The sequence below is a fragment of the Agelaius tricolor genome, unplaced genomic scaffold (genome assembly GCF_023055355.1).
Source record: "Agelaius tricolor isolate 1412-34295 unplaced genomic scaffold, bAgeTri1.0.p SCAF_12, whole genome shotgun sequence".
NCBI lineage: Eukaryota > Metazoa > Chordata > Aves > Passeriformes > Icteridae > Agelaius > Agelaius tricolor.
The window spans coordinates 19,537,726-19,564,121 of NW_027269272.1; the positions used below are offsets into that span (position 1 = coordinate 19,537,726).

At 38.6% G+C, this 26,396-nt stretch overlaps 1 protein-coding gene across 14 annotated transcripts in view; it reads left to right on the forward strand.

The window, feature by feature from the left end:
• The window catches only part of PEX5L (peroxisomal biogenesis factor 5 like), a 101,761-nt gene that overhangs the window by 55,239 nt on the left and 20,126 nt on the right, over window positions 1–26,396 (forward strand). For 2 of the 14 annotated variants that reach the window (XM_071438001.1, XM_071438000.1), the window contains exons 3-10: window positions 5,601–5,666; window positions 7,427–7,531; window positions 8,833–8,871; window positions 19,373–19,484; window positions 21,317–21,526; window positions 22,590–22,716; window positions 23,230–23,326; window positions 23,752–23,826. In XM_071438001.1, the coding sequence (XP_071294102.1) occupies window positions 5,601–5,666; window positions 7,427–7,531; window positions 8,833–8,871; window positions 19,373–19,484; window positions 21,317–21,526; window positions 22,590–22,716; window positions 23,230–23,326; window positions 23,752–23,826 (831 nt within the window). The remainder of the gene's footprint in view (window positions 1–5,600; window positions 5,667–7,426; window positions 7,532–8,832; window positions 8,872–19,372; window positions 19,485–21,316; window positions 21,527–22,589; window positions 22,717–23,229; window positions 23,327–23,751; window positions 23,827–26,396) is intronic. The other 12 variants (XM_071438004.1, XM_071438003.1, XM_071438006.1 and 9 more) reach the window with 11 other exon arrangements.

Below are 26,396 nucleotides of genomic sequence, written 5' to 3' on the forward strand. Positions count from 1 at the left end.
CATTTCTGTTATATTCTTTAGAGGAGTACCAGTTCCCTTCTGTGCAGAAAATCACAGTTTCAGGACTTGAAAATTATCTTATAACTCTCACAGAATTGTATCTGTAGGATATGATCAGATTATTATGCATTCAGATCTTTTTTCTAGATCTGTCAGAGATTTCTTTCTTTTAAATTTTGTTTATTCCTTTGCCTGTCTTTTTCTCATTCTAAATGTCTGATAAGTGTCTGCCCAATCTAGAAAAAGTCTACACTAACAAAATTATGGGGCTAATGGGACTTAATTCATTTTCTGGCTACACAGGTTTACAACTGTGAAGTGCAGGATTTAATAATGATATCTGGAACAAGAACAACAAAGTCTGTAAACACTGGAAAAGATGCATATTCCTTCTATGTTCCAGGCTGGCAGAGGGCAGATTATACCATTTAAACATCAGAACCTGCATAACTTTCTTTCAAAAATATCTTGCATCGTATTCCAGACACAGTTATACTTCCAGTTGTCTTTTACACATAAAGTATAAAATAAACAGCTGCTTTCCAGTTAACTTGGAACAATGTTTTATATTCTGCATTTCCTACAAAGACTATCCTGGATTCATGCTCACTAATAAGCTGCTGATTTTTCCACATAGAATACCACCACCACTTCTCAGTTTATGTCATTGCTTTTCCTAAACAGACTGCAGAGTTAGTCTGAGTTCTCTGAATGTTTCATGAAACACAACCATAAAAATTGTGTAGCAGGAGGTAAGGAACCCCTACCAGTTCAAAGAACAATACATCATGTGCTGGGAGGAAATGAGGGAGCAAAATCCATCATTTACACATCATGTGTGCAATAAACATTTAAACAACAGACAGCATTTTAGTCACAATTGTTTATTTTGAAAGTGACCTGATCTCCTGGAATTTCACTGGCACTGGTACCAGAGGAATCTCTTATTCTAATTCAGCACATGCATCATCATGGCAATATAGCAAATAATAGCAAGTAATTCTGTTGCAATGTGCATGTTATGACTGAGGATCATGATACTGAAGTCAACATAAAAGGAACTCAAATTATGGGAGAGAAAATACCTCAGCATTAATTCTCTGCTGAAGACTACCAAACAAATTTAAAATTGCCAATTGCTAAACCCAGTGGTTTCACAAAGTTCCTTGACACAGACTAAGCAGAGATGAAAGAAACCCTGCAGCTATTCCCTAAGATTTTTGAAGTCATATACCAGTGTGCAGTCAAAGGACTCATCCCTTTGGCAAAGCAATTTCAAATTATTAAGAAGTCAATCAAATAAGTGCTAAAAAATAGTTTCTACGTATTCACAATGGTCTTATTAAAAGATGACAATTGCAGAGAAAGAAAAGACTTGAAAACGTCTCATCCAAGCCTTCTATCACAAGGAGATTTATTATATAACTCGTTCGTAAAAGGAGCAGAACCTTAAACAACCTCTAAATATTGGTTCTGTCCCAGACCTCCTTCTTCTTACCAACTCTGCTCTATATTCCCAGCTGGATTTACTATTTACAGTTAAATCATCATTATTGTTTCAACATTACAGTGTTATTATCTTCTTGTTATCTCAAACTGTGCACTCCCTATTATACCCCAAATAAAACTCTTTGACTTAAGAGGGAAAAAAACCCCTATTTTACATCCTCCTCTTAGCCTGCAGGAATCATACTAACTTATAGAGAATGAGTTAGATTGGCAGAATTGTTTATTAATTCCCAGTCATAGTTTGTGCTCAGATGTGTTAAGTCAGGTAACTTTGTACAAGTTCTTGAGAGCAAAATGGGTCTTGCAGAACTTCCACCAGAGGTGTTTGGAGCCTGTCCCACTTGGCTCTGGGAATGGATCTATAGGCTTCAGACTGAGACAGCCTCTCAAGGGAGCACAGTGGTGCATCAGTTACTGAGTCAATACACAGAAACCCTTCCAGTGCCATTTCCATGCAAATGCTTCTCAAACTGGAACTCAATTTAACCACCCTATTGACATTTAAATGGGAACAAGACACAACCCAGAGAGGGGAAACGTGAATATTTATGCTTATTGCCTTTTATAAGCTTTTGTCCATTTCTTTGCCATTTTTCCTGAATGCAGTAAAGTCTTCCCATATCAACTCTGAAATCTGTTATTCCATCAGCATAAGAATGAAAATATGGGGAAAGGGATGAAAGAGGAGTAGAACATTGTGAACTCAGCCAATATGGATTTATCTGATTTACTATAAATTACTTCTTGGGCAAGTCTTCCTATAGCTGCTTCCTTGTCTGTAAGCAGCTCTGTCTGTGTTTCATCATAATCTTGTAAGAATGAGCTACTGAAAGTTCTGAGTCAGAAGAGTTTGGATAATCACAGAGAACTTGATAAGAGGTTCCAAATTATCCAAATACAAGATCAAAATAGAAACTCAGGTTCTGAAACCTAGTCTGAACCCTGAAAATGCTGTTTCCAGTTCAGGACTGAGAGCTTGTTTATGTTTCCTCACCATGGCCAACCAGGCACCGCCTAAAGGAATTGTGTTCTCATTTATCTTAGATATATACTTGACTTTATTAGGCTTGTAATAAAAATACTACCACGAGCTCTGATGAAACAGAATTTTCTGTTTAAATATCAATCTTGTATTCATCCATAAAACTGCCTCACAATATGTTTCTTCATTATTTTTAATTATATATAAAATGCAAAACAAAACCTCACTAGAAAAAAGTAAAAAAGTATAGATGAGAAGAAAGACATATGCAGAAAACATGAACATAAAAGCCTGAGAAGGGAAAAATTTGAAGTCATAAACAGATCCTGTGTAAATCAAGAGCTTCAGTTGTATTGTGGGGACTAGAACTCTCATGGTGCCATTGCATAGCTCTGTGTGCTCATTTTGAGAGGTAAAAAACCTTAGCGCTGCGTGATTTAAAAAAATAAAGCTAAGTTTTTCCCCTTCATTTTTATTTTTAAGTTGCTCAAAACAGGAAGATTTGTGGAGCATGAAGCCATTTGGAATAGGCTGCTTAGCTGGTACTCTAATACATCAGCTGCTGGGGGATCTGGAGGGCAGCCAAGCCTCCCAACACGTTCTGCAGCTCTCCCTGCTCCTTCTCCCAGCACAGGAGGACAACAGCTCCTCAAACTCCAAGTTCTCACCAATCATCTTTCATAAAGTTTGCTTTACAAAGGCCCTCTCAGCCTATTAAGGATATTTAAAGTGCAGATTGGTACTTCAAGATGTCCTGAACTGGTGGGTTTTGGTTTTGTTTTGTTTTCAAACACTTCAATTCAACAGCCCAGTGGGAAAGGTCAGGACATCTGGCCATATTTTTTGGCATTACATTTATAAATGTTGTTCTATTTCTCCTCAGCTAGAAAGGGAGATGCCCATGAAAGCATAATCCTGCCATACCTGTACCAGCACTGCCTGAAGATAAATTTTTTATCTATCAAATTTCTTTATAAGGAAAGCTGTCTTAAAACTTCTGTTTTACAGAAGCTTAAATTTAAACATGCCTGTGCTGAGATGATTTCTGTGAACAGGGATGCATTGTAGTGTGTCAATTAAAGCTGAAACAGCTTGGTAGGATCCTTGAAAAATAAATCACACAGACACAGGTCTGTGTAATGAAGGAAAACTTTCTTCATGTATGCATGTTAAAAAAAAAGAAAATCTGATCACTCCATTTCTTTCTGCTCACTTTCTCACAAGAGCAGATGTTATAAATATTCCTGAAAAGTGAATTTGGGATTCAAGTAAATAAATATTTGTCAAAAGCAAACTTATAATTATGAAATGGTTTCAGATAAAATCCTTTTATTGCATAGATGACAACAAAGAATTTCTGCAATTAATTATTATAGGTTAAATACTGTTGTCAAAATGTTAAACATTTACAAAGCACTGGCTATTGGCTTTTCATGCACAAGAACAAATTTGCAAATCGCTGTAATGAAGAAAATAATTGCAGAATTATAGAGTATTGCACTAAATAGTAATGTTTCAAGTGTGAACATGTGTTTATTCTGATCTGCCCATCAGGACCTGCAGGTGATCTGTTGGTCCCAAGTACTTAAAGCTTTATCCTGGATGAGCATGGTTGCAAAGCTATATGCATCACTTATTTTAAAAACTCAACTTTATGCTGCACTAGAAATTTATATTAAGATGCTCTTACAGTAATTTAATTAAATACTCATTACTAAGTACCACATCTAAATAGTGTGACTTGTACAAAATTGAATTTGGAACTATTTAGAAACAGCAGCAGAATAAAAGTATTTCCTTACAAAATCCTGCTAAATCAGCATACTCCTATGGAAATGTCTATTACTACCCATTATCTGATCCCAAAGGAAAAGCTTAGAGAAATTGTTATTAAGTTTTGAACCCAATGCTGTTATAAATATTTAGCATCAGGGGAATACTCTGAACTCCAGTCCTTATTTTGCTATGGAGATATTACCTAAAGGAACTGCTGCATTTTCTAAATGTATCAAATAACGAAGCACTGACACCTTTCTCAGTTTCTCTTAAGCAGTATGTTCCATTAAAACAAATAATACATTTTTTCCTTCATCAATTCACATTTGTCATAATTTGCACATGGGTGGTCCTGTTCTACATCACAATTGTTTCCATTTCTATATTGCAAACCAATAGGGAATGATGAAATTTATTTACTAAATTGTTAAACTGTGGTTTACATGAGAAAGTAACTGACCTTGCAAACCTCCACTACCAACAAACTGTTTGTTTTGAAGTTCTGGCATGTTACAGAATTACAGGGTTTGAGCAATAAACTGCTGTGCCAGGTAAATTTATATAGCACTTTGGCTTGCTAAGAAACAACACTTAATATCAAAAGAGGCTAAGTAAATAGCACCTTAAAAAATAATTCTTTAATGGTTATTGTAATAAATGTGCTGGAGATTTTAATTTCAGCTGCAGCTGACAACGGTAACAAGGTCATCCTGACCACAGAAAAACTGGTTTTATCTCTCTCCAATTCTTTGGCCTAATGGCTTCATAGGCAAGAACTGCCTACACAGTGGTCACTGCAGGGAAGAGAGACCAACATTTTCAAGGTTACCTTCCTTACATAGGACAGCAATTTAATTTCTAGTCAACAGAATAAAAAGCTGCATTTCCAGTGAATTGTTCCCCTGTGTACCTCTCCAGCAGAATCTGACAATTTAAACTATTCCACTGCATTGGCTTTCTCTTTGGCATCCAGGAAATTGTTACCAACTTCTAGTTTCAAAATGTTTCACACAGCATAGGCTAAACAGCCAGCAATGTCAACCTGACTTTCATACAGGAAAGTATGTTTTTCTTTTAGGAAAGTTAAAAAGCTAACTTAAAAAAAAAAAAAAGGTAGCATCAAACCACTTGCTTTGCCCAGCAAATAAACTAAGTCTGCTCATTAAAAATAGCACAGAGGTATCCTTTGGGTTGCTTTTCTCCATTGTAGCATGGCCACTTTAAACTGGTGAGACAGATTTTGTATTTGGTGTCAGCCACTCCCAGGGCTTTGCAGTTACGTGTGTGGAGGATGAACAGCAGGCACTAATATGAGTATCATGACTCTTTTCAGGCAGTAGGTGAAACCTTGAAGAAAAAGTGGCTCTGTCTTCAAAAAAGTGACCTGACCTTTGCTTTGGTGGGTTTTTACTCTGCAAGAAATAAAAAGCACTGCATGCTTTCCAATGCATCCTTCCTAGCTGATAAACGATTTTGTTCTAGCACTCAGCACAAAAGGACTACATTTTATAAAGACCAATAGCATGCTATTAGTGCTAGCTAATGATAGCTCATGTGTCATACTGGAAACAAGCTTCATAGACCTGGAATATGTCATGTGAATCATGAACAAACACGTAATTGGCCCAGAACCTTTGATATGCTTACCAATTAAATGTAATTCTCGTTGAATTTAATATATTTAATTTTACAATGACTTTGCAGTTCTTTGGATATCAAAGGCATCACAAGTCCAGCATGCTTATCATTTATGACACTTCTGCTCTGAGAATTTCTTGCAGCATGCAAAGAACTCTCTGTAGGGTATCTGTGATGTGTTGCACAAGCAAGCTAATCTAATATTGACCTGACCAGTAATAAAACCCATTTAGAACCTGCAATAGTACGTATTGGTTTTACCTGCAATTGATGAAATGTTCCTGAAATCATCTGTAGTTTGGTATAAGCAATAGTGGGGGTTTACTTGACTACAGAATATACTGCTAGTGAAGACAATTCTTGTATATGATGTCTTAGCAAAGAACCCCTTCTGTTAATAGACTTTTAAGGATTTAAATATATTTAAGTCCAGTGTAAAATACTTCTTTTATGGAGCCAGATCCTGCAGTCTTTGCACAGCTAAAACTTCCATGGAAACCAATGGGAGCTTTTTAAGTATAATAATAAGGACCTGCCCAGGGTCACTGGTATAATGCAGCTCTGCTGTGATACTTTATGTGTAAGCTCCAACCTTCTCTATCACTTGCAAGAGGCAGAGATTAAAATAAGACCAAAGATCAAGATACAGAAATCCATGTGAACTCAAGATGATAAAGACCCTCATTAAATAAAAAGAATGGCATTAAACAGCATGGCACATAATATTGGTGCACTTTTTGCTTGGTTATTTTATATTAAATAATGTTAAAATATCTTCACCTTGTCCAGAATATTTACAATGTGTTAAGAGAAGTTTAAGAAAAGTGTAGCTTAAAAAAAAATTCTTACAGTAATTATCATTTTAGGGAGAGCTGTAGCAATGCCTACGATGGCAGAATTTGGCTCCGTATGTTCTGTTAGCAAAAACCCAGACTGTTTATGTGATGTAAATTGCTTTTTAAAATGTTACTAGAGCTATAAACTCTGTGGGTCCAGATTATACATTCAAATTTCAGGGAGAGTTTGCCTCAGTGAACAACAAGGAACTGTGCTTTACTTGAAAATTCCGCTTGACGCTATTTTTAAGAAAAAAACAGAAAAAAAACACAAAGAGGTATTTTGGGTATAAACTTGGATAACTAAAATTAAATCAACGGGCTGATCCTCCAGCCCCTGCTGCTCTGGGGATCCTATCCAGCAGAAGGTTGGCACGCGGGAACTTCCAGCAGGCCTTGGCCCAGAAGGAAAGCGCCAGATTCCTGTTGACTTCATTGGGGCAACTCGAACAAGCCACCAGACCACGGCTAGACCCCAACCACTGGGTTGATGGACCACTTGTTACATTATTATCATTATTTTTCCTATTTTTAACCAGTATATGTGTGTGTGTGTTCTGCTTCCAACCGAGCTTTGCTTCCAGGCGCAGGCGCGGCCGGGTCCCGCGGGCCGGGTCGGGAGCGCGCGTGAGGGCGGTCGGAGCCCGCTGCTGACCTGGCGCCGTTGTTGGTTTCGCTGTTGTAGGGCAAAGGCGCTAGGGCGGCCGATAAGGCTGTGGCCATGGTGATGAAGGAGATTCCGAGGGAGGAGTCTGCAGAAGAAAAGCCCCTCCTCACTGTGGCATCCCAGGTGGGCAGAGCGCGGGGCTCTGAGGGGGCCGCGGGCGCCGCGCGAGTCCCCGGCCCCGCTGGGTGACCCGTCCCGCTGCTTCACTGAGGGGGGAAAAGAGCCTGGGGTGAATATTGGGGGCGTAGATGGTTTGACGTGAAAATTTAAACAAAAATGCATTTTTTTCTCCCCAGTTCAGTTACCAGAAAGTTGTTTAAAGCTAGTGTAAAATCTCGGTTCTAATTCATGTCATCAATTGTCACGCCATAAATACTCATTTGCAATTCATATATAAAATATTCCCATTCCGTGCATATATAAAATAAGAAACGACCTGTTCACAGTAATGTCATTTCCAATATCTCAGATCCCATTCTTAAGCTCTCACTGGGATTCTGCTCCTGGTCTGGATCAGAATATGTGACTTGGCACATCTCATTGCTTTCATTTCTACACCTCCAGTCAAAGGAAGGACGTACGTCCCCACACTAAACCTTACACCTACCTTGGAGTAGCCACCAAGCATTTGGTGGTTCCATTAGGTCCTTAAAGACAGTGACTGAACGCTACTGTAAACCACAGCACTCTTTCTATAAGAGTGGATTTTATTCCCTCATGTTGCTCACATGAATTTGTTCCCCAGGCAAGTGCATTTAGTTTACTGCCGATATTTACTGCACATAAATGCTTCCAGCTCATCAGGAATGGAAATTGCTGGAAGGTGGTTTTACATGAGAGCCTTAAACGAAATCCACAGTCCTGTTTTATTCCTCTCATGATTTAGGATAAGAGCTACTGTACTTTAGAAAGTTCCAAGATGCACATGCACCAGCACGTACTTCTCTAGCACAGCATCGCAGATATGCTGCACTAATACACATTCTAGAAATACCATCTACTAATTTGGAAACCAGGTCTGGCACCTCCTCCTCAGCCCCTGTTGAACACCAAGTTTTGTTCATGGTGAACTCCTCTGTCTGTGAAGAAATTGCACAGAGGAAAAAGATGCTCTGTTTAAGGCATCATTTCTAATTTTCCATTAAGTGATTAACAAACAATTAGAAACACAAATAAAATGCCGCCCCCTCTAAAGCTTCACTGCACCCCAAAAAAGATTGACATGCAAAAACTTCCATGGCTTCAACAGGGCCAGGAGTTCAGCCTGGGTTCATTAAATGTTTAACACACCATTTGTAGTGGCTGTCTGTCAGTCTCCTCAGCAATAGTCTATGATAAATTTATGAGTAAAATGCTTGTGTCTGTTAGTCAGTGTAATTTCTTCCACTAAACACAAATACCTACTTCCCTGCTATGCACCAAAGGGGTGCAGAAGCCAAAAGGAAGCAGAATCAAGTGAAAAAGTGAGTATTTTCCATGGCCATCTCTGCATCATGTATGTGTGATGTGCAGTTGTACGACCACGTTGCATCCATCGTTTGTCCCTGACTGTGGCTGAAGTGTTGGTTTGAGATGCTGTCCCTGCAGTGTGTCCGTGTGAGCCCCCCATCCCCACCATTCATGCAGAACATGCTCTGCTGTGCCAGCCATCCCCATCCCAGTGTCTGTCTCTGCTCCCTACGTGGTGAAACAGATGGATGTGGTTGCTGCTCATGGGGTGGAACCAGTTCCAGACTGACTGCAAACTTCCCAAGCCAGATGGGTCAGGAGGATAAAGCCTGGTCTTTCCAAAAGTCCCACTGCCACCAAAGCCAGGGTGGGCAGGTCCACGTCTTAGGGAGTCATTTAATGCATTAATTGTCCATGCTGCTCCAACCTTCCAGCTACCTGAGCAAAACACCTGCAACTGAAGTGAAAGGATCAAGCCCAGACAGAGCACTGGCTTTCCCAAGAGAACAAACAAGTGAAATCTCCCATTTCCAAAATCCTTGATGAAAGAATGATTAATCATGTCTGACTGTGGAGACAGACTCCACAGGAAGCATAATTGGAATCTGATACACAAAGAAGAGTCTTTAAATCTGCTTTTTGATAATGTACATATGCCCCCGAATTTGCAATTTAAAATACGTGTCTTTGCTCTGTTCCTCTGGAAAGTGGTAAAAACATATCCAGCACAGAACAAGACAGATAAATAGTCCCATTTCATTGTAATGCTCCTAGCAAAGCCCAGCTTTTAAAAGATGACACCTACTTTTTGAATAAGTGCTGTGAATTAAATTTAAATTATGTTTCCAATTCACAGATTATTTTATACCATCAGATATGGTTTTATATCATCAAAACTGAAGGCAAATCTTCAAATAACATGAACCAGAAATGTACTGCAGACTCCTGTGGGGCTGTGGCAGTATATGGCAACTGGGAATCTCAATCACCATTCCAGCAGTAATGAGTGTACTACAATAGGCAGAGGAGTGTTCCTGGTAATTGAATGGACCTTTCAGCATCTATTTTTTGAAATCCTCTCTTCCTGTCTCAATTACCTTCTATAAAAGTCACTTTCTTCACACTTACTGGTGTGAAAAAGGATTCAGTAGTTGCCAAATTTAATACTTTAAGCATCAAGAGAGTGATCTTTCAGTTCTAATAAGATTTTGTAGAATATAACTCTATCCATGTTGCTGTCTCCCTTTATCTTTTAAAAGTTAATTCATAAGAGACTGGGACAAATGAAAAAAAGATATTTATTTCATATGAATTAAACCTAGAAAACATGTAAGAAAGCTTGCTGAAGGTTGAAAGATTACCTGGATATTAAGCTATGAACCAATTACTTCTACCAGAAGCAGATAAATAAATTAGAAAATCATGCATAAATTTGGTTTTAATTGTAAAATAAAACTTTTGTTTAACCTCTTCACAGCTACTTTGCATTTGTCAGGAGAAAAAAATCTTGCTTCAGAATTACTTCCTAATGAGAAATTTAAACCTAAATATGCCCTGAAGTCAAAGTTTAATTGTGCAGTCAGCTATGAAATTCCCAATTTACTACAGGTCAGTGAACTTCAAAGGATCTGATTCTGTCACACACTTTGACCCAGACTTATACTTTAAAATATGATTAACTGCTTTATTGAGCAGTGAAAAAGTTCATGCTTAAATGCTTTGCCGGCAAAAACAAAAGAAATCTCACAGTGCCACTGGAGTTATTTGTCCCAGATCCATCACACCTAATTTAGGTTCCTTACCAGAGTACACAGGTTGGAAAGATACTCATGGCAGGATCCCTATAAAGCCAACAGAAAGACAGAACTGCAGTGGAGGGATTCATGTCCATGAAAGTCCTGTGGCCAATATGCTCTGGGATTATACAGAACAGAAATGGGAGTCCATGAAAACTTCACCAACAGCAGAAAGAAAAGCAAAGTTTATCTTGAAAGCCATTCCCCACTTTTGCTTTTATCTGAAAAATATTGGAGCTGCCTACTTGGAGTTTATGGGACCCACACAGACATTGCTCAGAGCACAGTTTTGATCTCAAGCACTAATAATTTAAAAAGTTAGCCCACAAAACACTTAGAGTTTAGAATTTGAATTGGAAAGAAGAAATTTTAAAAGCTGGAATTACATTATAAGAAACACCCTGAAGTTCATCCTCCCCTGTGAAAAATGCAGGCTACAGCACACGTCAGAAAAAGAGATATGTTTCATGACTACCCCCCAATTAACTCCACCACATGCTTAAGGCTTTTTTAGGGTCTATAAGGTATTAGTTAGTATTCAAAGTAGGAACTATTATTTTTTTTAAGGAAACTTCATTTGCATGCCAATACTTAGTTGATCTAATCACATTTATATTTGCTTAAGGGCTTGTCAATAAAATACTCCGACATTTCCACTGCCTAAATTCCACTGTTTTGGTGTTTTGGTTTTCATTTGCTTTTTTTGTATGTTTGTATGTATGTATATGTGTATGTATGCATTTATTTACTTATTTTGGCAGTGGTGGTATATTTCTGCTTAGGTCTAGTTGGTTTTTTTTTTCTTGCTTGCTTTGTTAGGCTTTTCTTATATTTGTTTTGTTCTGGTGCTTTTTTGTGGGTTTTGGTGGGTTGTTTGGGGTTTTTAAGTCTCTAACAGGAGATTTTTAAATGCTTCTATTCAATTTTATAAAGGAAACAGATTAAAGATAGCTAATATTCAGCTCCCAATGTTGTTAGTAGATTTTCTGATGTGTGTATCAAGGGCTCACTACATGGATTTGATTGCATAATCACAGTTTTCCATATAAACTTAACAGTCCCATTTGAATCAATCATGTTCATTCTAAGCTTCTTAGCATTAGGCTTGCACTGACTTCCAGCCCACTGCATAAATGTGTTCTCAATAAGATTAAAACAGAATGGTGGGAGGTTCCTGTGGATGCAATTAGCTTCCCTTCTCCTTTACACCAACCTAAACCAGAACTCTCTCTGTTTTAACCAAGTGAGATATGTTCAGGTAAAAAGGCAAAAATCATCCCAGTTTTAATTATTGTCATTATCAAAGTCTGGAGTGCGAGGATTCATTGTACATTCCAATCTGCCTTCTGAGAACAGTGGCAATTCCCCCACTGATCTTAGGATAACTAGGCTTGAGATCCTATTTTTTGGATTCTTTTTAAAGGATTAATGATAAATTTATTAGCAGTATGTTCTATACATCTCAAATCTGATTTATTACAGAAGCTTTGAGTAGTTTATCAGGGGACACATCCTCAGTCCTTTTGATAACTCTTTTTCATCTATTATTAGGACAGGGTAAATACATGAAGAGCAAAGAAATACAAGAAATACAAAAATGAATAAATGCATGCTTAGCAGTACAAATATTAATTGATTCTTTACCTCTAAGTTAAATATTGCTCAACATTTATTGCTTTTAGGGCCATATGCATAATTTCAGCAGGAATATTCTCATGAGTACAATAAAATTGCCTTGACAATATCCTTAAGAGTCATAAATTGGCTGCTTTCCTGAAGTTATGTAGATCTCTCTGTCACATAAATTAAATACATTTTTCACAAAATTACAATTTTAGTTTGAAATTACCATGAGAATTGATGATGTGGTTTTTTTAATAAAGTAAAAAAAATAACCATACCATTTCATAACTGCAAAATTCCTTACAATTCCTTAAGGACAAAAAAACTGGACAAACTTTTTTTTGTGAATAATATAATATGTACATTTAGCTCTGGTTTTTATATTAATTAATAGGAATTACTTTTCAGAAACTTCTTGGCTCTTCATTCATTAGTACTCCAAGTATGAATACACTGTGCTGTTAAAGAGTTGCAAACCATGTGCTACGTTTCTAGATTCACTGAACTTGCTGTTTTTTCAGTGAAATGCTCTGCTGAATTGCAATTCACTAACAGCTTATGAATTTCAAGCTCTCCAATCTGCTGAAAACATCCCAAAGCAACCAGACGTGCCATGACAGGGAAAGGCCATTTAACAAGCACTGATGATTTGGTTCCTATGACCAGACACAGTAACACATCCAAAACCACAGCCTAACTCTAGATATGCTGCAGAACTTTGTTTGAGAAGAAAAATCCACAGAGAGGACAACAAAAAAAAAATCCATGTGGTTTTCAAGCAATTACAGCCCATATGCAAAAATACAGCAGGGATCTCAAATTATCTATGGTGATGACAAAATGTTGTCTTTGATCACTGCTGTACATCTTCAGCCTAGATAATGATATAGGGCAGGGGAGAGGCTAAAACAGAAATCACCAGGTATCACCACAAAGAAAACTCATGGCTAAATGAGAAATAAAATCTTCTACCACCCAGGAGGGAGAGGCACTCCATTTTTGATAACAGCTTCCTTTAACTTAAAGAAGTGCATGGAGCATGGAGTCATGAATGCAACTGGCAGATTTACAATAAATCTGTGTGGGTAAAGGCCAAAATGTCAGTCACAGTTAAAGTATGACAAGAGTGACTTTCCTCCTCCTCTTCCCCCATGGCTCTGATCCAGCAGCACAGTTAAGCACGTGCTTAACCTTGAGTTTTGCAGGGCAAGTTTAAGTGCTCAGCTGGAGCCAGGCCAAAATGCAGGAGCCAGACACAACTGCCATGTTAAACCTCCTTTCAGCAGACCAGGTTGAACAGAGGGAAGGAGACACTGAGCTGTGAGATGTTTAATTTTACAACAGTACAACAGAACTTGCACAGGTCAGCACATAGAAACACAAGCAGGCTGTTGGTGTGAGCACAAGAGTTTTCACCCAGCAGAGCAACTGCTCTTTATGGAGATGCAACATAAACAAAGGTTTTAAACAACCCAGCTGGATCCAAATATCCAATGCAGTGTCTACAGCCGCCCTCCCACAGCTTCTCTGGCCTCACACAAGCCCTGGCAGCTGGGGTGACTTGGCTTGTGTGATTTCAGGTAAGAAATTGTCACCTCTGGCTCACACCCCACACCTCCTGCTGCCTGGCCAGAGAGCTTTGGTTATCCCCTGGGAGCAGGGCTGGCCTCCAGACAGGCAGCAGCCCCTGAGTGCTCTGTGAGGAGGATGCAAAGGACTCATCTCAGTTTTAGAGCTTCCCCCAGCTCAGGTGAGGCAGAAGTCAGTTATTCCATGTGCCATGTGAATTGATTCTCTCTTCTGGTGGAAAGCAGATATCTGGCTCTCATGCCAGCTATATTGGGACATACATTCATGGTAGAGTGACAGAGAAGAAAAATAAATGTATCACTGGCACAAGGATGGGGCAAAAAGCCAAGAATAATTGTAATCATAATAATGTAGTAATCACACTTACTACACAAGAGTAAATAAAGTGTGTGAAGCAGTAATTTTGTTTGTGAAATCTTTATAAGCATACTATAAAAGTGAGAAAAGAAGAAAAACGAAACTCCTGCAATTTAACTATTATCATAAAACTACCCAGTTTTTCAGGAGTTCCCTCTCCAAACACCCTCTGCAACCAGGAAAGGAGTTCTTCCACTTCTTATCCTGCCAAGACAATGATCCACAGACATGACTGTCAGGCCAATACTTCCAGTCATGCTCTAGAAAACAATAACCTACATTCTTCGTTGGGGTTCCCATTTATCAGTTTTTAGAAAGAGCCAGGTAGTAGAAATCAATTTATTTGTTTCCTCCTATCCCAGTAAGTGCCACCAAAGTGCCAGGTGTGTGCAGGGAGCCTGTCTGTCAGGAAACCATCACTGTGTATCATCAAAATAATCAGTGATTGAAATTAGCTGGTGTTTTTACCTAAGCACAACACTCAGAAGCTGCTGGAATCAACCTGACCCTTGTAGCTGTTTTTCCAGTGTCACCCAAAGGGCAGACAAGTTTCTCAGAGCAAAGTTCAAATACAACATTTTTCCAGTAGGAAATGTGAGTTCAGTGTTTCCTGCCTTCCCCCATGCTCATTTTCACTCTGAGCCTTCTGGAGCAGCTGATGTCCCTGGGGCAGCCCTGCCACCCTCTCACACACTGAGGGGGCAGCACAGGAAAAAGCCTCAGTGCCCAGGAGGAGCTTTAATGCTGAACTGCACAGGGGATTACCCAGTAGTAGTTTGGGGTTTCCTAAATTAGTGCCATGAGTAATTCAATCAGGCTCAGGCAACAAAATGGATCCAATCCAAAATTCAATCCAACTCACTTCAGTAGCAAATTACATCTAAATTTTAGATGCTTTTTGAGCCAGTCCTTCTAAAATAAATCCCATATATAGCAGGGGGAAAGCTAGGTGCCTTTGAGAGCCTCCTGAGGAACAGCCTAAATTGGGCAGGCACAATCTCCCTCTGGAGTAGCTTTTCTAGGCATTTATCTCTCCCTATTGAACATGGAGGGAATTCAGGCACTTAATTTAAGAGAACTAGTTCACTCTGTGCTCAAAACATAGGTGCTAATTAGCTGCCCATGCCTGACTGGAAACCCTCCCAATTTAGAGTCTAAATAATTTATCTTAAAGACTAGCATTATGTTATGCCCTAGTAAAATTTTAAAAAAGAAACAAACCAGCATGCTTTGTGCACTGCAAACAGATCAAGATCAGGAATGCAGTAAGAGAGAATATGAAATGGGAGGGAAGGAACATACCTTAGTTACTGCTAAATCCTCCTTGCTTTGCATATTTGGAAGCTGTGGGGCTGATATCAGACACTTTTGACTCTCCCAGTCTCTCTCCCAAACCACCCAAAAGCCCCACTTAATTTCATTCCAAAAAGAACTTTCATGCTTTTTGGAATGAAAAATTACAGTAGCAGTACTGGGGTAGGAAAACCACCTTTTTCAGCTGTGCTGTTCCCAGAAGACTCATTTGAATTTAGGAGTATCTTGTACTATGGATGAGTGTCTTCAGATGTGTTGGTAGTAGGAAATATCAGCCTCCACAGATTTCACAAATCCCTCAATTAAAGGAGTGTGTGGGCTTCTTCTTTAATTAAAGTGAATCTTATTTTAGTTCCTAGAGACATTATGAGAATTTATGGCACCCACTGGCTAAATTACTACTGAGATTCCCCATTTTCCCAGGCTGAGTCTGCACCACTTGGTGTGTGTGCAGATATTGGGCACATAAATCCAGTGTGGGGTCAGCTCCTGCCCCCAGTGCTCCTTCTCCAACACCCAGGGATGCTGGGTCACTTCCCTAATTTCACTTTGCTCCCCTCATCTGCAACCCAGAGATAATACTCCTCAGCTCTGTGGTGGTGCCAGGCTTGATTTATTAATGTTTTAAGGCATTCTGTGATTTTCAGCCTGAAAGGTGCTTGAGAACCATAAATTATTGGTTTAATATAGATCATAGTTTTCATCTCATAAATCTTTTATGTACTACTCCAAATTCATGCCTAATATAACTCTAATAACTTGTGCAGTATTAAGCAAGGGATAAATTTGGTGCAGTATATGAGGTAGCAAAATAAAATTCTAAGTTTGAGACCAAGGGCTTAACAAGTGACATTTCTTACAGAGTAATGTCAGAAACCTCCCCCGCTGCCCACTTCTCTGCAGAAAAAATATCATCTATGGCACTCTATCTTAAGTCTTAATTCATCATTAAATGTCTGCTTCATGTCAAAATAATGTTTTTCTGATATTTTCTATTGCTATACATAGGTAGTCTGTGTTTATTGATAATTAGTAGACATGGTCATGTTTTGCAATCTGTTTTGACAAAAATGTTTGAATTGAAAGCAGATTATTTTTCACAGACATGAAATGTCTTTAAATAAGGCATTCCTACAGCTTTTGGTCCTTAGCCATGGGAGCACAGGACCCAGGACTAGGAGGGTCCACTGGGTCACAGTCACATCATAAACAGTGATGTAGAAGGCTTGGCAAAAGCCATTTTAAATAGGTGGGCATTTTGTCCCCCTACAGTAAGAAAAAAACCACTGTTCATACAGTTCAGTGCTGTGATAGTTCAGCTCTTTTAATTCCCAGACCAGATGTTCTCATGGCCAGTTTAGAACTCTGTTATTGGGCCAGCATTTCTCTATAGCTGAAATAACTTTGCTCCTCCAGTGTCATCTGACCACTCCCCCTTTATGTGTACATGAAGAATAACTGCAACCCTACTCAATCTTCATTTTGTTGGCCTAAGTCAAGTTCCTTTAAAATGTAATAAATCTAATAAACACAATAAAGAAAATTCTAAGGACATGATAGCCATCTTTGAAAAGGAAAAAAAATTGTCAGACCTCATATTTCAGTTAGGCCTTGGTAAAATTCAGCTCTTTATTGAGTCTTATCTCCTTCCCCTCCATGACTCTGATTCTTAACATTATTTCTGGTCTTCCCAGAGTCTACCTTCTGACCTCTGCAGCAGGTTTGGCCAATAAACTGCTTTTCCAGCTGTCTTCAGATTTTCTATTCTTCACTGGCTGCAATGAGTGGGCTTGGGTACTTTGGTTCTCATAATCTTTCTTCATTTCATCCCTCCCCCATTCTTTCCTACTGAAGAAAATTTCCATGGAATGTAATGGAAAACCTGAGAAGCATCTGAATCTTATGTGACAATGTACCCTATTGATAGGCTTACAGATAAAGAAACAGAGTTATTTCCTAAGAAGTTCTTATATTTTCAATGATTCTTCTTTCTTCCTTCCTGTCCCTCTCCAAATGATCTATGCTGTGTAAATGCAAAAAGAAAAATATATACAAGCAGCTTTTGCTGATATCAGGATAAAATTTTAAAATACTAAAAGTAGTTTGGAAAAGACTCAACTCTGAACTTAAGGCACCCACATTTTTCAAAATAGTAGTGAGTAAGGATGGTCACCAAACCATAGAAAGAAAATATAGGTCTGCTTAATTCCTAAACATAATCATTAGGTAAATTTGTAGACCAGAGGATAATGGAAATCAAAGGTGTGCAGTTGATATAAATGCAATTTCCAATGAAGTGCTGAGATTGACCAAATTAAGCAGGAATTCTGTGCATTGAATTCTGAGACAGCAACCTGGACATGCAACCCAGAGTTAACCCCCCATGATTAATTCCCTGGTGAGGTGCATCTGCTGCCTGGGTTTAGCACACCTGGAGCTGGGACAGCATCACTGCCAGATTTCTAAATTCAGATGCCACATCTGCACTCAGCTGGGCAGGCAATCACTCCTCTGTGTTCCATGGAAACTTCCACGGTGTTTCAGTGCAGAGCTCTGAGGTCCTGGGCAGATGCATTTGGGCAAGACTTGCAGCACAGCAAGTCAGTGCTGGATGTCAGATTGAAGGTTTGATCCATTGAAATAGTGGGGTTGTTATTGCAAGAGCTCAAGAATTTTGCTGCAGATTTGCACTAGAGAAATCAAGTACTGAACAGTAGTGAATCTAATCTGGTTTGCTGTAATAACTTTAGAGATAATCCTGCTGCTGGAGTAGCTCAGAGCCAGTATTTAACAAACATGAGGGTGAGTAAATACCCTTTTTGGCCAGTTTTAGTCCGTGTAAGCATCCTAAATTTAAAAATTCTAACATGTCTGAGAGAAAACTTTGAAAATTCAACAATGGAAAAAGAGTTAGAACAGAAGGTTGAGAAGAAGATGGAGAGGATAAAATAAAGCTGATACACCTCCAGACAAAAGCAACAGTGGGAAAGCATTTTTTCAGATAAAGAAATTAAGATATTGAGATAATGTAAGTGCAGGGCACACCACCAGACATCCCTCCAGCTCAGCTGAGGTCTTAATCCTCTAATCAGTGATAGATGGCAAAGAGGAGACTTTTATTTCTGAGATTTGTACAGATTTATCTTTTTAATTCTGATACATTAAATAGCCTGTAACACAGAGATTTCTCTCAGGTAGCAGAACACCAGTGCATTCATCCAATTAAAAATGGAAAACTGCTCATAAATAAAAGGCATTTTATCAGTCTTCCCACAGTCAGAAGTCATGCAGGAAGTTCATACACTCACCAGGCTCCATCCACTGTCACTCACACATCATTCATGGCAGAGAATTCCTGTCTCAGCAGGTTATTGTTTAGTGGGCTAATGCTTATTTGCAAGATGAAATGCTATTGTGGAAGTTCTGTGGGGAAGCACGTTACTTGTGGGGGGAAAAAGGCCACTTCAAAAAAGAGAAAAAAAGCCCTGCTCATCATCCTGGTGACAGAGAAGGGCAACTCCACCATGGATTTGAAGGGAGCTGCATCAGGCCCTGTAACTTTAGCCCTATAAGCAATAGTATGCAACAACTGCTAAGGAAAAATCATCTTGCTGCTTTAGTTTTTGTGTGATTTGTTAAACTGCAATATAATTTTGCCCCAAAAGAGTAACTAAAGCTTATTTTATTTTAATCCCAGTGCTATTTGTGCATCATCTAATTGCAATATCTTACTCTCACAATTAAAAATAAAGCACATGATATTGTGAGAATATGTTCTATTTCTGTGAACTCTGAATTCAAGAACACTCTGTGACCTGGGGTTCTTTGTTGCTAGCTGGTGAATGAGCAACAGGAGAGCAGACCCCTCCTGAGCCCCTCCATTGATGACTTTCTCTGTGAAACTAAGCCAGAAGCTGTTGCCAGGCCTGTAACATCAAATACTGCAGGTAAACAACATTTTTTATTATCCCTCACTAGAGAAAAATAGTTTTAGTTTTAGCTTAATTATGGTAAGTTTTTGTCAAGTGACTTCTCAGTTTGTTACTGTGTGCACAAAATCACAAGCTGGCGTTAAATTGTAATTGCCTGACCTGTTAGAAGAAAAACTTTGTTCATTACATTTGAGGGGAAATCTGGTGTGATTCAAATCACATCAGTTCTAGCAGATTGATATGGAATTAATGACATCTTTGGGGCTGAAATTAATGCAATGTGTTTAAGTCTCACAGGATGTACATATGAGTCTGAATCAATTCTCTGTATTTGGTTGTGCAAAATTTTAACCTGTGGGAAAACCCACATTTATTCTGGTTTTAATCAAACTCATTCCTTACTCTAGGAAGATTTTTTTTTTAGTGAAATCTTGGATGTGTTGTTAGAGAGAACAAAGGGGGAGGTATCAGAACACTTTAACCAGGCTGAGTTCAGACACTTTATTAGTGAAAAGATTTGATATATTTCTTACCTCCTTTGTGTTGAAATGAGGTAGTAGAGAAGGTAATACAATCTAATAGTGAATCCTGAAAACCTTTTGAATTTTACTGAATTCTATTTGAAGTATATTGTCATTTGGAAGTATTTTTAGAAATCATCCCATTCCTACTTGGTGTCTGTGCAGAGGTAATCAATGCTGGTGAGAGATCAGCTGAGACAATAACATCAGCACAGCACTACTGGGCTCTCTTCCTGCCTCAGAAAAGGACTTGGCTTGTTAGAAGCCGTTTAATTAAAATTTACACCCATGCAAATTATTAAATGAATAATTGACAGCTGAGTGATTATCTGCACATCTAATTAATGTGTCTGTAGTAACAAAAGCTCAAATACTGAATTAGATAACAAATGTAAGTAATAATTTTTCCCTTTTAAAAATATAGCTGAAGATATTACAGGGATGAATAGAGCTATTTTAGATTGTTTAAGAATGGTGGGTTTTTTAAATTTACCTGTAACATTTACACCTGTCTTGAATATCTATCAGATTGGAGTGGGGATGTCAATTAGATTTATTTAATAATAAAATAAAAAAATATTCTATGAAGACTGATGAAATTCAGTGATTTCCAAAAACACAGATAAAGCACTGCAAGAGGTAATGCAAATTGATTTGTCAAAAACACCTGCCCTGTAACATGATGATAAAAAAGGAGTTTTTCTACCTTTTACATGCTAAAAAATTGTGAATGTTACTCTTTAGGCAGATTTTAAAAGAAGAGCTGAAATTGAACATTTCTTCCATACTTATACAGTCCTTAATAGAAATGGCAATGGACTTTAAATTCAGTATTTATGGCCCAAAGGACAAACACCAACAACAGTAGAAAACATTATTGAACATCTTCTTCCCTTTTTGCCCCAGATCCACCCTGGGAGCTGTTCCCAAATGGATTGGGGCACAACAGCACTGCCCTAAGCAGCTGTTACCAGGACTTGAAAAATCTAATATCAAACCAAATCTTATCCAAAAGCTGAATTGAATGGGGAACCCTCACAAAAGGGGAAAACCTGTGAAGGCCCCAGCCATAAATCCTCAGATGTCTTTAAGATTTTCAGAGGAAAAGCCTTTTTTGCAAATCCAGTAAACAGCATTCAGTTAAGCACTTGAAATCCCCAGGCAGATTTTAATGTACGTGCTGGTCATCATCTTTAGCCAGGAAATACACCCTTACTCTGGCCAAATGCAAACACATCAGTAATATTTTTCCCCAATTAAAACAAATCCTAAAAAGTGAGCTATTTGAATTCAAACAACACTGAATTTTAACATTTTGTCTCTAAGTATTATCAACAGGTCTGGATCTCTTGGATCTTAGTGAACCTGTCTTACAAACCCAAAACAAAGCAAAGAAATCAGAGAATCCTTCACGACCTGAAGGCACAAAAGCTTCAACCCTCAGAAAGAAGACAGAGAATCCTGACCTGATCAGTGTGGATTCTGAGCAGAAAGTCCAGGCTGCCAGAGTTGCAGACAAGTCTTCTCTAGATTTAGGTAAGAGTGCAGCTGTTTTATCAGTGCTCCCTTGCCCTGATTAGCACAAGTTTCTCCTGGCTACTTTCACAAAATAATGAGCAACGCCAGAATTTTTGCTGCACCCCATTTCAGCCTTTTCTCCCCATTATAAACTACCTGAAGTACTTCAAACCTTAAACACTGTGAACACATTTTACATTTTGCCTCTGCCATTATACCTATTAAGTTGACCCTAAGTGTGCTAATAAAGTTTTGAAATTTCTTTGGAAAAAGGAATTTAGTTAGGGTGTGTAAAATGGTAGAAAAATCTGTAGGGGTGTGATGAGAAATTGGTAAAGGACACAAATGAGAGACACCCATAGTGATGTCCTATTCAGAGCTGCAGGTGTCAGAAATGCACATTTATATTTGTAAATACTGCTTTATCTATGCATAGGAGAGAAAAAAAACATCCATTCTTGACAAGAGAGATATATTTATACAGACTGAAAAAAAAAATCCCCAAAACACCTGAATTTCCTGCCAAGCCTGATCTATCGACAAGCTTTGGAAAAGGTGAATTTGATTTAGTTCCATCCAAACTAAATTACTTGCAGTGCAACTGAGAAATTTGCAAGGTAAATGTAATTTATACCAAGGCAGCAAATTTTCCATTCATCATCACAGAAATTCTTTTAGAGACCTTTATCTTCAAATAGGAGCTGAACATCTGATCTTTGCAAAGGGAGTCTGACATGACTGAATAATATCAGTTGCCTACATAGTCATTTTTACATGTTAGTCTCTAAAAGAAGCTTCATTTTCCCAATTTGTCTAAATTACATACAAATTACTGATTTGAAGTCAAGAATTACACTGACATTCTGACCATGAATGCTGACAGATTTAGAAAAGTGTTGTGAATTTCCAAATATTTTCTCACCGTATCAACTAGAAAGCTGCACAATATTTCTTTATGTTGGACCTTTTATAAAAATAGAGGCTTTGGTGGCATTATTTTCTCTATAACACACATTTTATAGAGATAAAATTCCCAGCAGTAGTTTCTTTAAAAGATTCATATTTACTCTTTGTTTTTCAGTTGATATTCAGACACAGATAGAGAAATGGGATGATGTCAGTTTTCATGGAGACAGGAGTAGCAAGGCCCACCCTTCTGCAGAGAGAACATCAGCATCATCCAGAGCTCCATCAAAAGAGATTTTATGGTATAACTTTTTGCTTTCCTCAAAAAAAATATTTCCAGCCCAGCTTTCTTAATTCACAGAAATGCTTGCTTGATAACAAACCATATTATTAAACCTGTTTTGGTGACATTAAATGTGTCCAAGCACATATTTTGGACAATGTATCACAAACAAGTGCACAATAAAATGCCATTTTGCCAGAAATTTTTAATGGTGTGGAAAGTAGCAGGTGCAGTTACTTAATAAATGGTGGTGAGAATTCTACAGAGACATGCAGGGAAATCCTTTATTGTGGTGATTGATTTTTAGACACTGACTGAGGGAAGAATTGTGTCTTTGTCTAGCCTCAGTTTCCCTGTCTATGAAATGGAAGAGTGAGAACACAAAGAAAGGCCCAGGCACTTTTGATTAAGTGTGAGTGCAAGTTAAAAAGCTCAGTTGAAGGAAATAACCTGATTATGATTGTGTGCTTGTGAACCTGGAGACACAGGGCAGGGTGTCCTGGTGCTGAGTGTGTAAATGCATTATTTCCAGGTCCACAGAAAACAGATCACAGTCTGAGCTGGCTAATGTCAAGAGTGCCTTGGACTCTGATTCAGCATCAGAATTAGAACTTGCACCTGCAATACAGGTAAGAGGGTCTGGTGGATTTATTACCATAAAAAGGCAAGGAGGAACTTCCCACTGGCTAACCACTGACACTCTGGGAGAATTGTTCAAGGGATATTTTCAGGATCATCAAGGAAAATATCTTCACACACCTCTGAAATGAATAGGTTATGAAATTGAATATGTCAGCACCTGAAACATTCAGAGTTTAATACTGCAGTGAACTGTGATCTTCCTGTACAGGGGGAAAAACTTCAAACTGCAATTTGCAGCACCATCCTTTCTCCCCTCCCTCCAGCTGTGACATTCAGACTTGTAGTGGTTCCCTACCCATGTTAAATTCTATCCTTCAGCTCTCTTGGTCAGGCAGGAACCCCCAGAAGTGGGAAATTGCTGAGGAAAGCAGGAAACATTGCACCAATGTTCATTAGCAGTTTATCTCCACAGGTGGGGGAGCAGTGTGGTCACAGGACTTTTTCCTGCTGGAAAAGGAACTCTAATACCGAGGGCTCTGGGCTGAAGGTTTGTAGATTTGCCCAATTCCACTGTTGTATTGTGTCTTGGACAGGTCTTGTTGGAAATGATTGCTGAGGGTTGCATGCATGTGTGCACACACAGGTGCAAATACATACAAATACATTTATGTATGCATTCTGACAGATCAGGTTCTTCACACACCTTCTTTGCTCTTCTTACTTTTTAACTGAAAGACTTCAGCCATTGCCACTGGAAGGGGGAAGAAAGAGTTTTCTGGTGGATTGGCTTGTAGCTGAAAATCATTTTCTCACCTCCCACAGCTATTTTTAGGCCTGAGCTTCAAAAAAACCTTCTGCCAGATAGAAAATCTGGAAATTAATGAAAAATAATTGCCTCATTTAAAAATGGAAAAATGAAAAAATGAGACATTACTTGCCAAATGTGTATCCTGAGATTATACATATATATATATTTTTCCCAGAAAGTAGAAACAGAACCCAGTTATCAGATCCATTTTTGGGTTTTTCTTAGGCAAAGCATGTTCTTTACTTCCCTGCTGTCTCTACAGTACAAACAGGGATATTTTTTTCCCCTCTGGGAAGCCTCTCACTAGTTGTAATGCATGACACCTTCCCTTTCTTTACAATAGATTTGTACATCTCAGTAATGGAAAACACCTTTTACACAGTGCCATCCACTTGAAATGGATGCTGTGTTCTCACTTGCTTTGAGCTCATATTGAAGCACCTCTGGCCCTCTTTTAGGAAGCTGTTCCTCAGCCCAGCAGATCCAAATTCCAGGACATTTGTGCTCAACCAAGATGTGTGCAAGCCAGGTAGACAGTCAGATTTAAATGCTGTGGCTTTTGTAAAAGCAATTACAAATGCAGTGTATCTCTACTTTATAAGGTTTATTTCCTTTTTATCTTCCACTAGAATAACTGCAGAAACAGAAATCCACATTTTTCATTCAGTTTGTGTTCGATCAGTTGAGGCTCCATAATATTTTGTAAAATGACTGCTACTTCAAAGTGAAAAACCGTGAAGTTGAATAAGCCAACTTGGAAAAAAAAAAAACCCAGAGACTAAATTTCTTATCTGTTGTCTTGGTACATTTCATGTTTTGTTTTGTTTTGTCGTAACCTGCTTGTTTCAAACCTGTCGTCCATTTGAGCAACAAAATATGAAATTAATAGTGCAGAGAAAGGAGCTGAAGTGAGAATGTGCTCTTATTCTAGGTAGGTTACAGGGAAATGTGCTTTTGTTCACTGCCTGTTCCATCCTGCTCACACTTGGGCTCTCAGAGTTGTCAGCTCCCAGCACTCAGGCTCATCTGTCTTGACCGAGTTCTTAATCTGCTTGCAGAAGAAATCACGTTAGGGCTTTTATCAAAGCATATGTTTTCCATACTTTGTCCTCTATAGGTCTTGTCTATCTCATTTAAGGGTAACCTTTGCAAATGCAACACATTCTGCCATACCCTAAAGATTTCATCTTGTCAAACTTGCTGCAGTTTTCCACCAGCAGTTTCCCAATCACCTCATCACTCATCTTTGACATGTTAGATTTAGCTCCTCAAAGTGAAATGCTAAGTAACTAGGTCATATTTTCATTAAAATTATGCAATCTTCTTAAGAAAATCCTTTATTTACCAGCATTTGTGCCAATACAAAATCCAAAAGACAAGCTTTGAGCTACAAGGGAGAAATGTGTTTAAAGGCTGTAGTGGGCAGTGGCCACTGGTGGCAGTCACTGGATGTGGCTTCTCAGCATTTACTCACATCATATTTTATATATTATTAACTTTCAAACAGCATTGTCCCAAAGTATCCTTGTTCTTTCTTTTATCTGCCATTCTGAAAAGCTCCTTGTTATGTACTGAGACATCCTACAGTGTTTGGGGGGAAAGGAGGATTTTGAAGGGTCATTTTTAATCTTAAAATTATAAACTGCAGAGGAAGATAATATGTTCTATTTTCTATGCATAAAGTCTGTTCATGTTTTAACTTTTTAAATATTTTCCTGGGCATTTAAAATATTTCAGCTCTCCAGGGCTGCCTCATCCCATCACCTGCTGGGGCTGTGGAGCTCTCCAGGGCTGCCCTTCCACTCCCATCCCCTCTGCCTGGACCAGCAAAAAGCAGCAAATTTGGGGCTTTTCAAGGGGCTCTCCGTTTCTGGGTGTCAGAGCCCACAACTCTGTATTGTCCTGTGTGCAAATGCAGCTTATGTGGGTGTTTTAACGTTCATTTAACGAAGGGGAAAGTCTGTTTCTGTGGGTTTGATGTGGGGACACGTTGCCATGTGGCAGAGGAGGGCACCTCTGTGCTTCTTGTCCTCTTTCCCCTCTGTGCTGCCCTAGAAGCTCACTCTGCCCTCCTGCAGTACAGCTCAGTCTAAACATCCTCATCTACAGCATTGTCCTTGACCCAAGGAATGGCAGTCACTGGAAACAAATGGGTAAAAAGCAGAAGTAATCAAACTGTTTGCAGGAGCCAAGTCATAAATAATGAAAAGGCCAGGAACATAATTAGAGCCTATCAATAGAGTCCTGTGTCAAGAAAAACAAATTTAATTCCTTGATCGGATTACAGGTCGAGTTGATAAATCTTGATG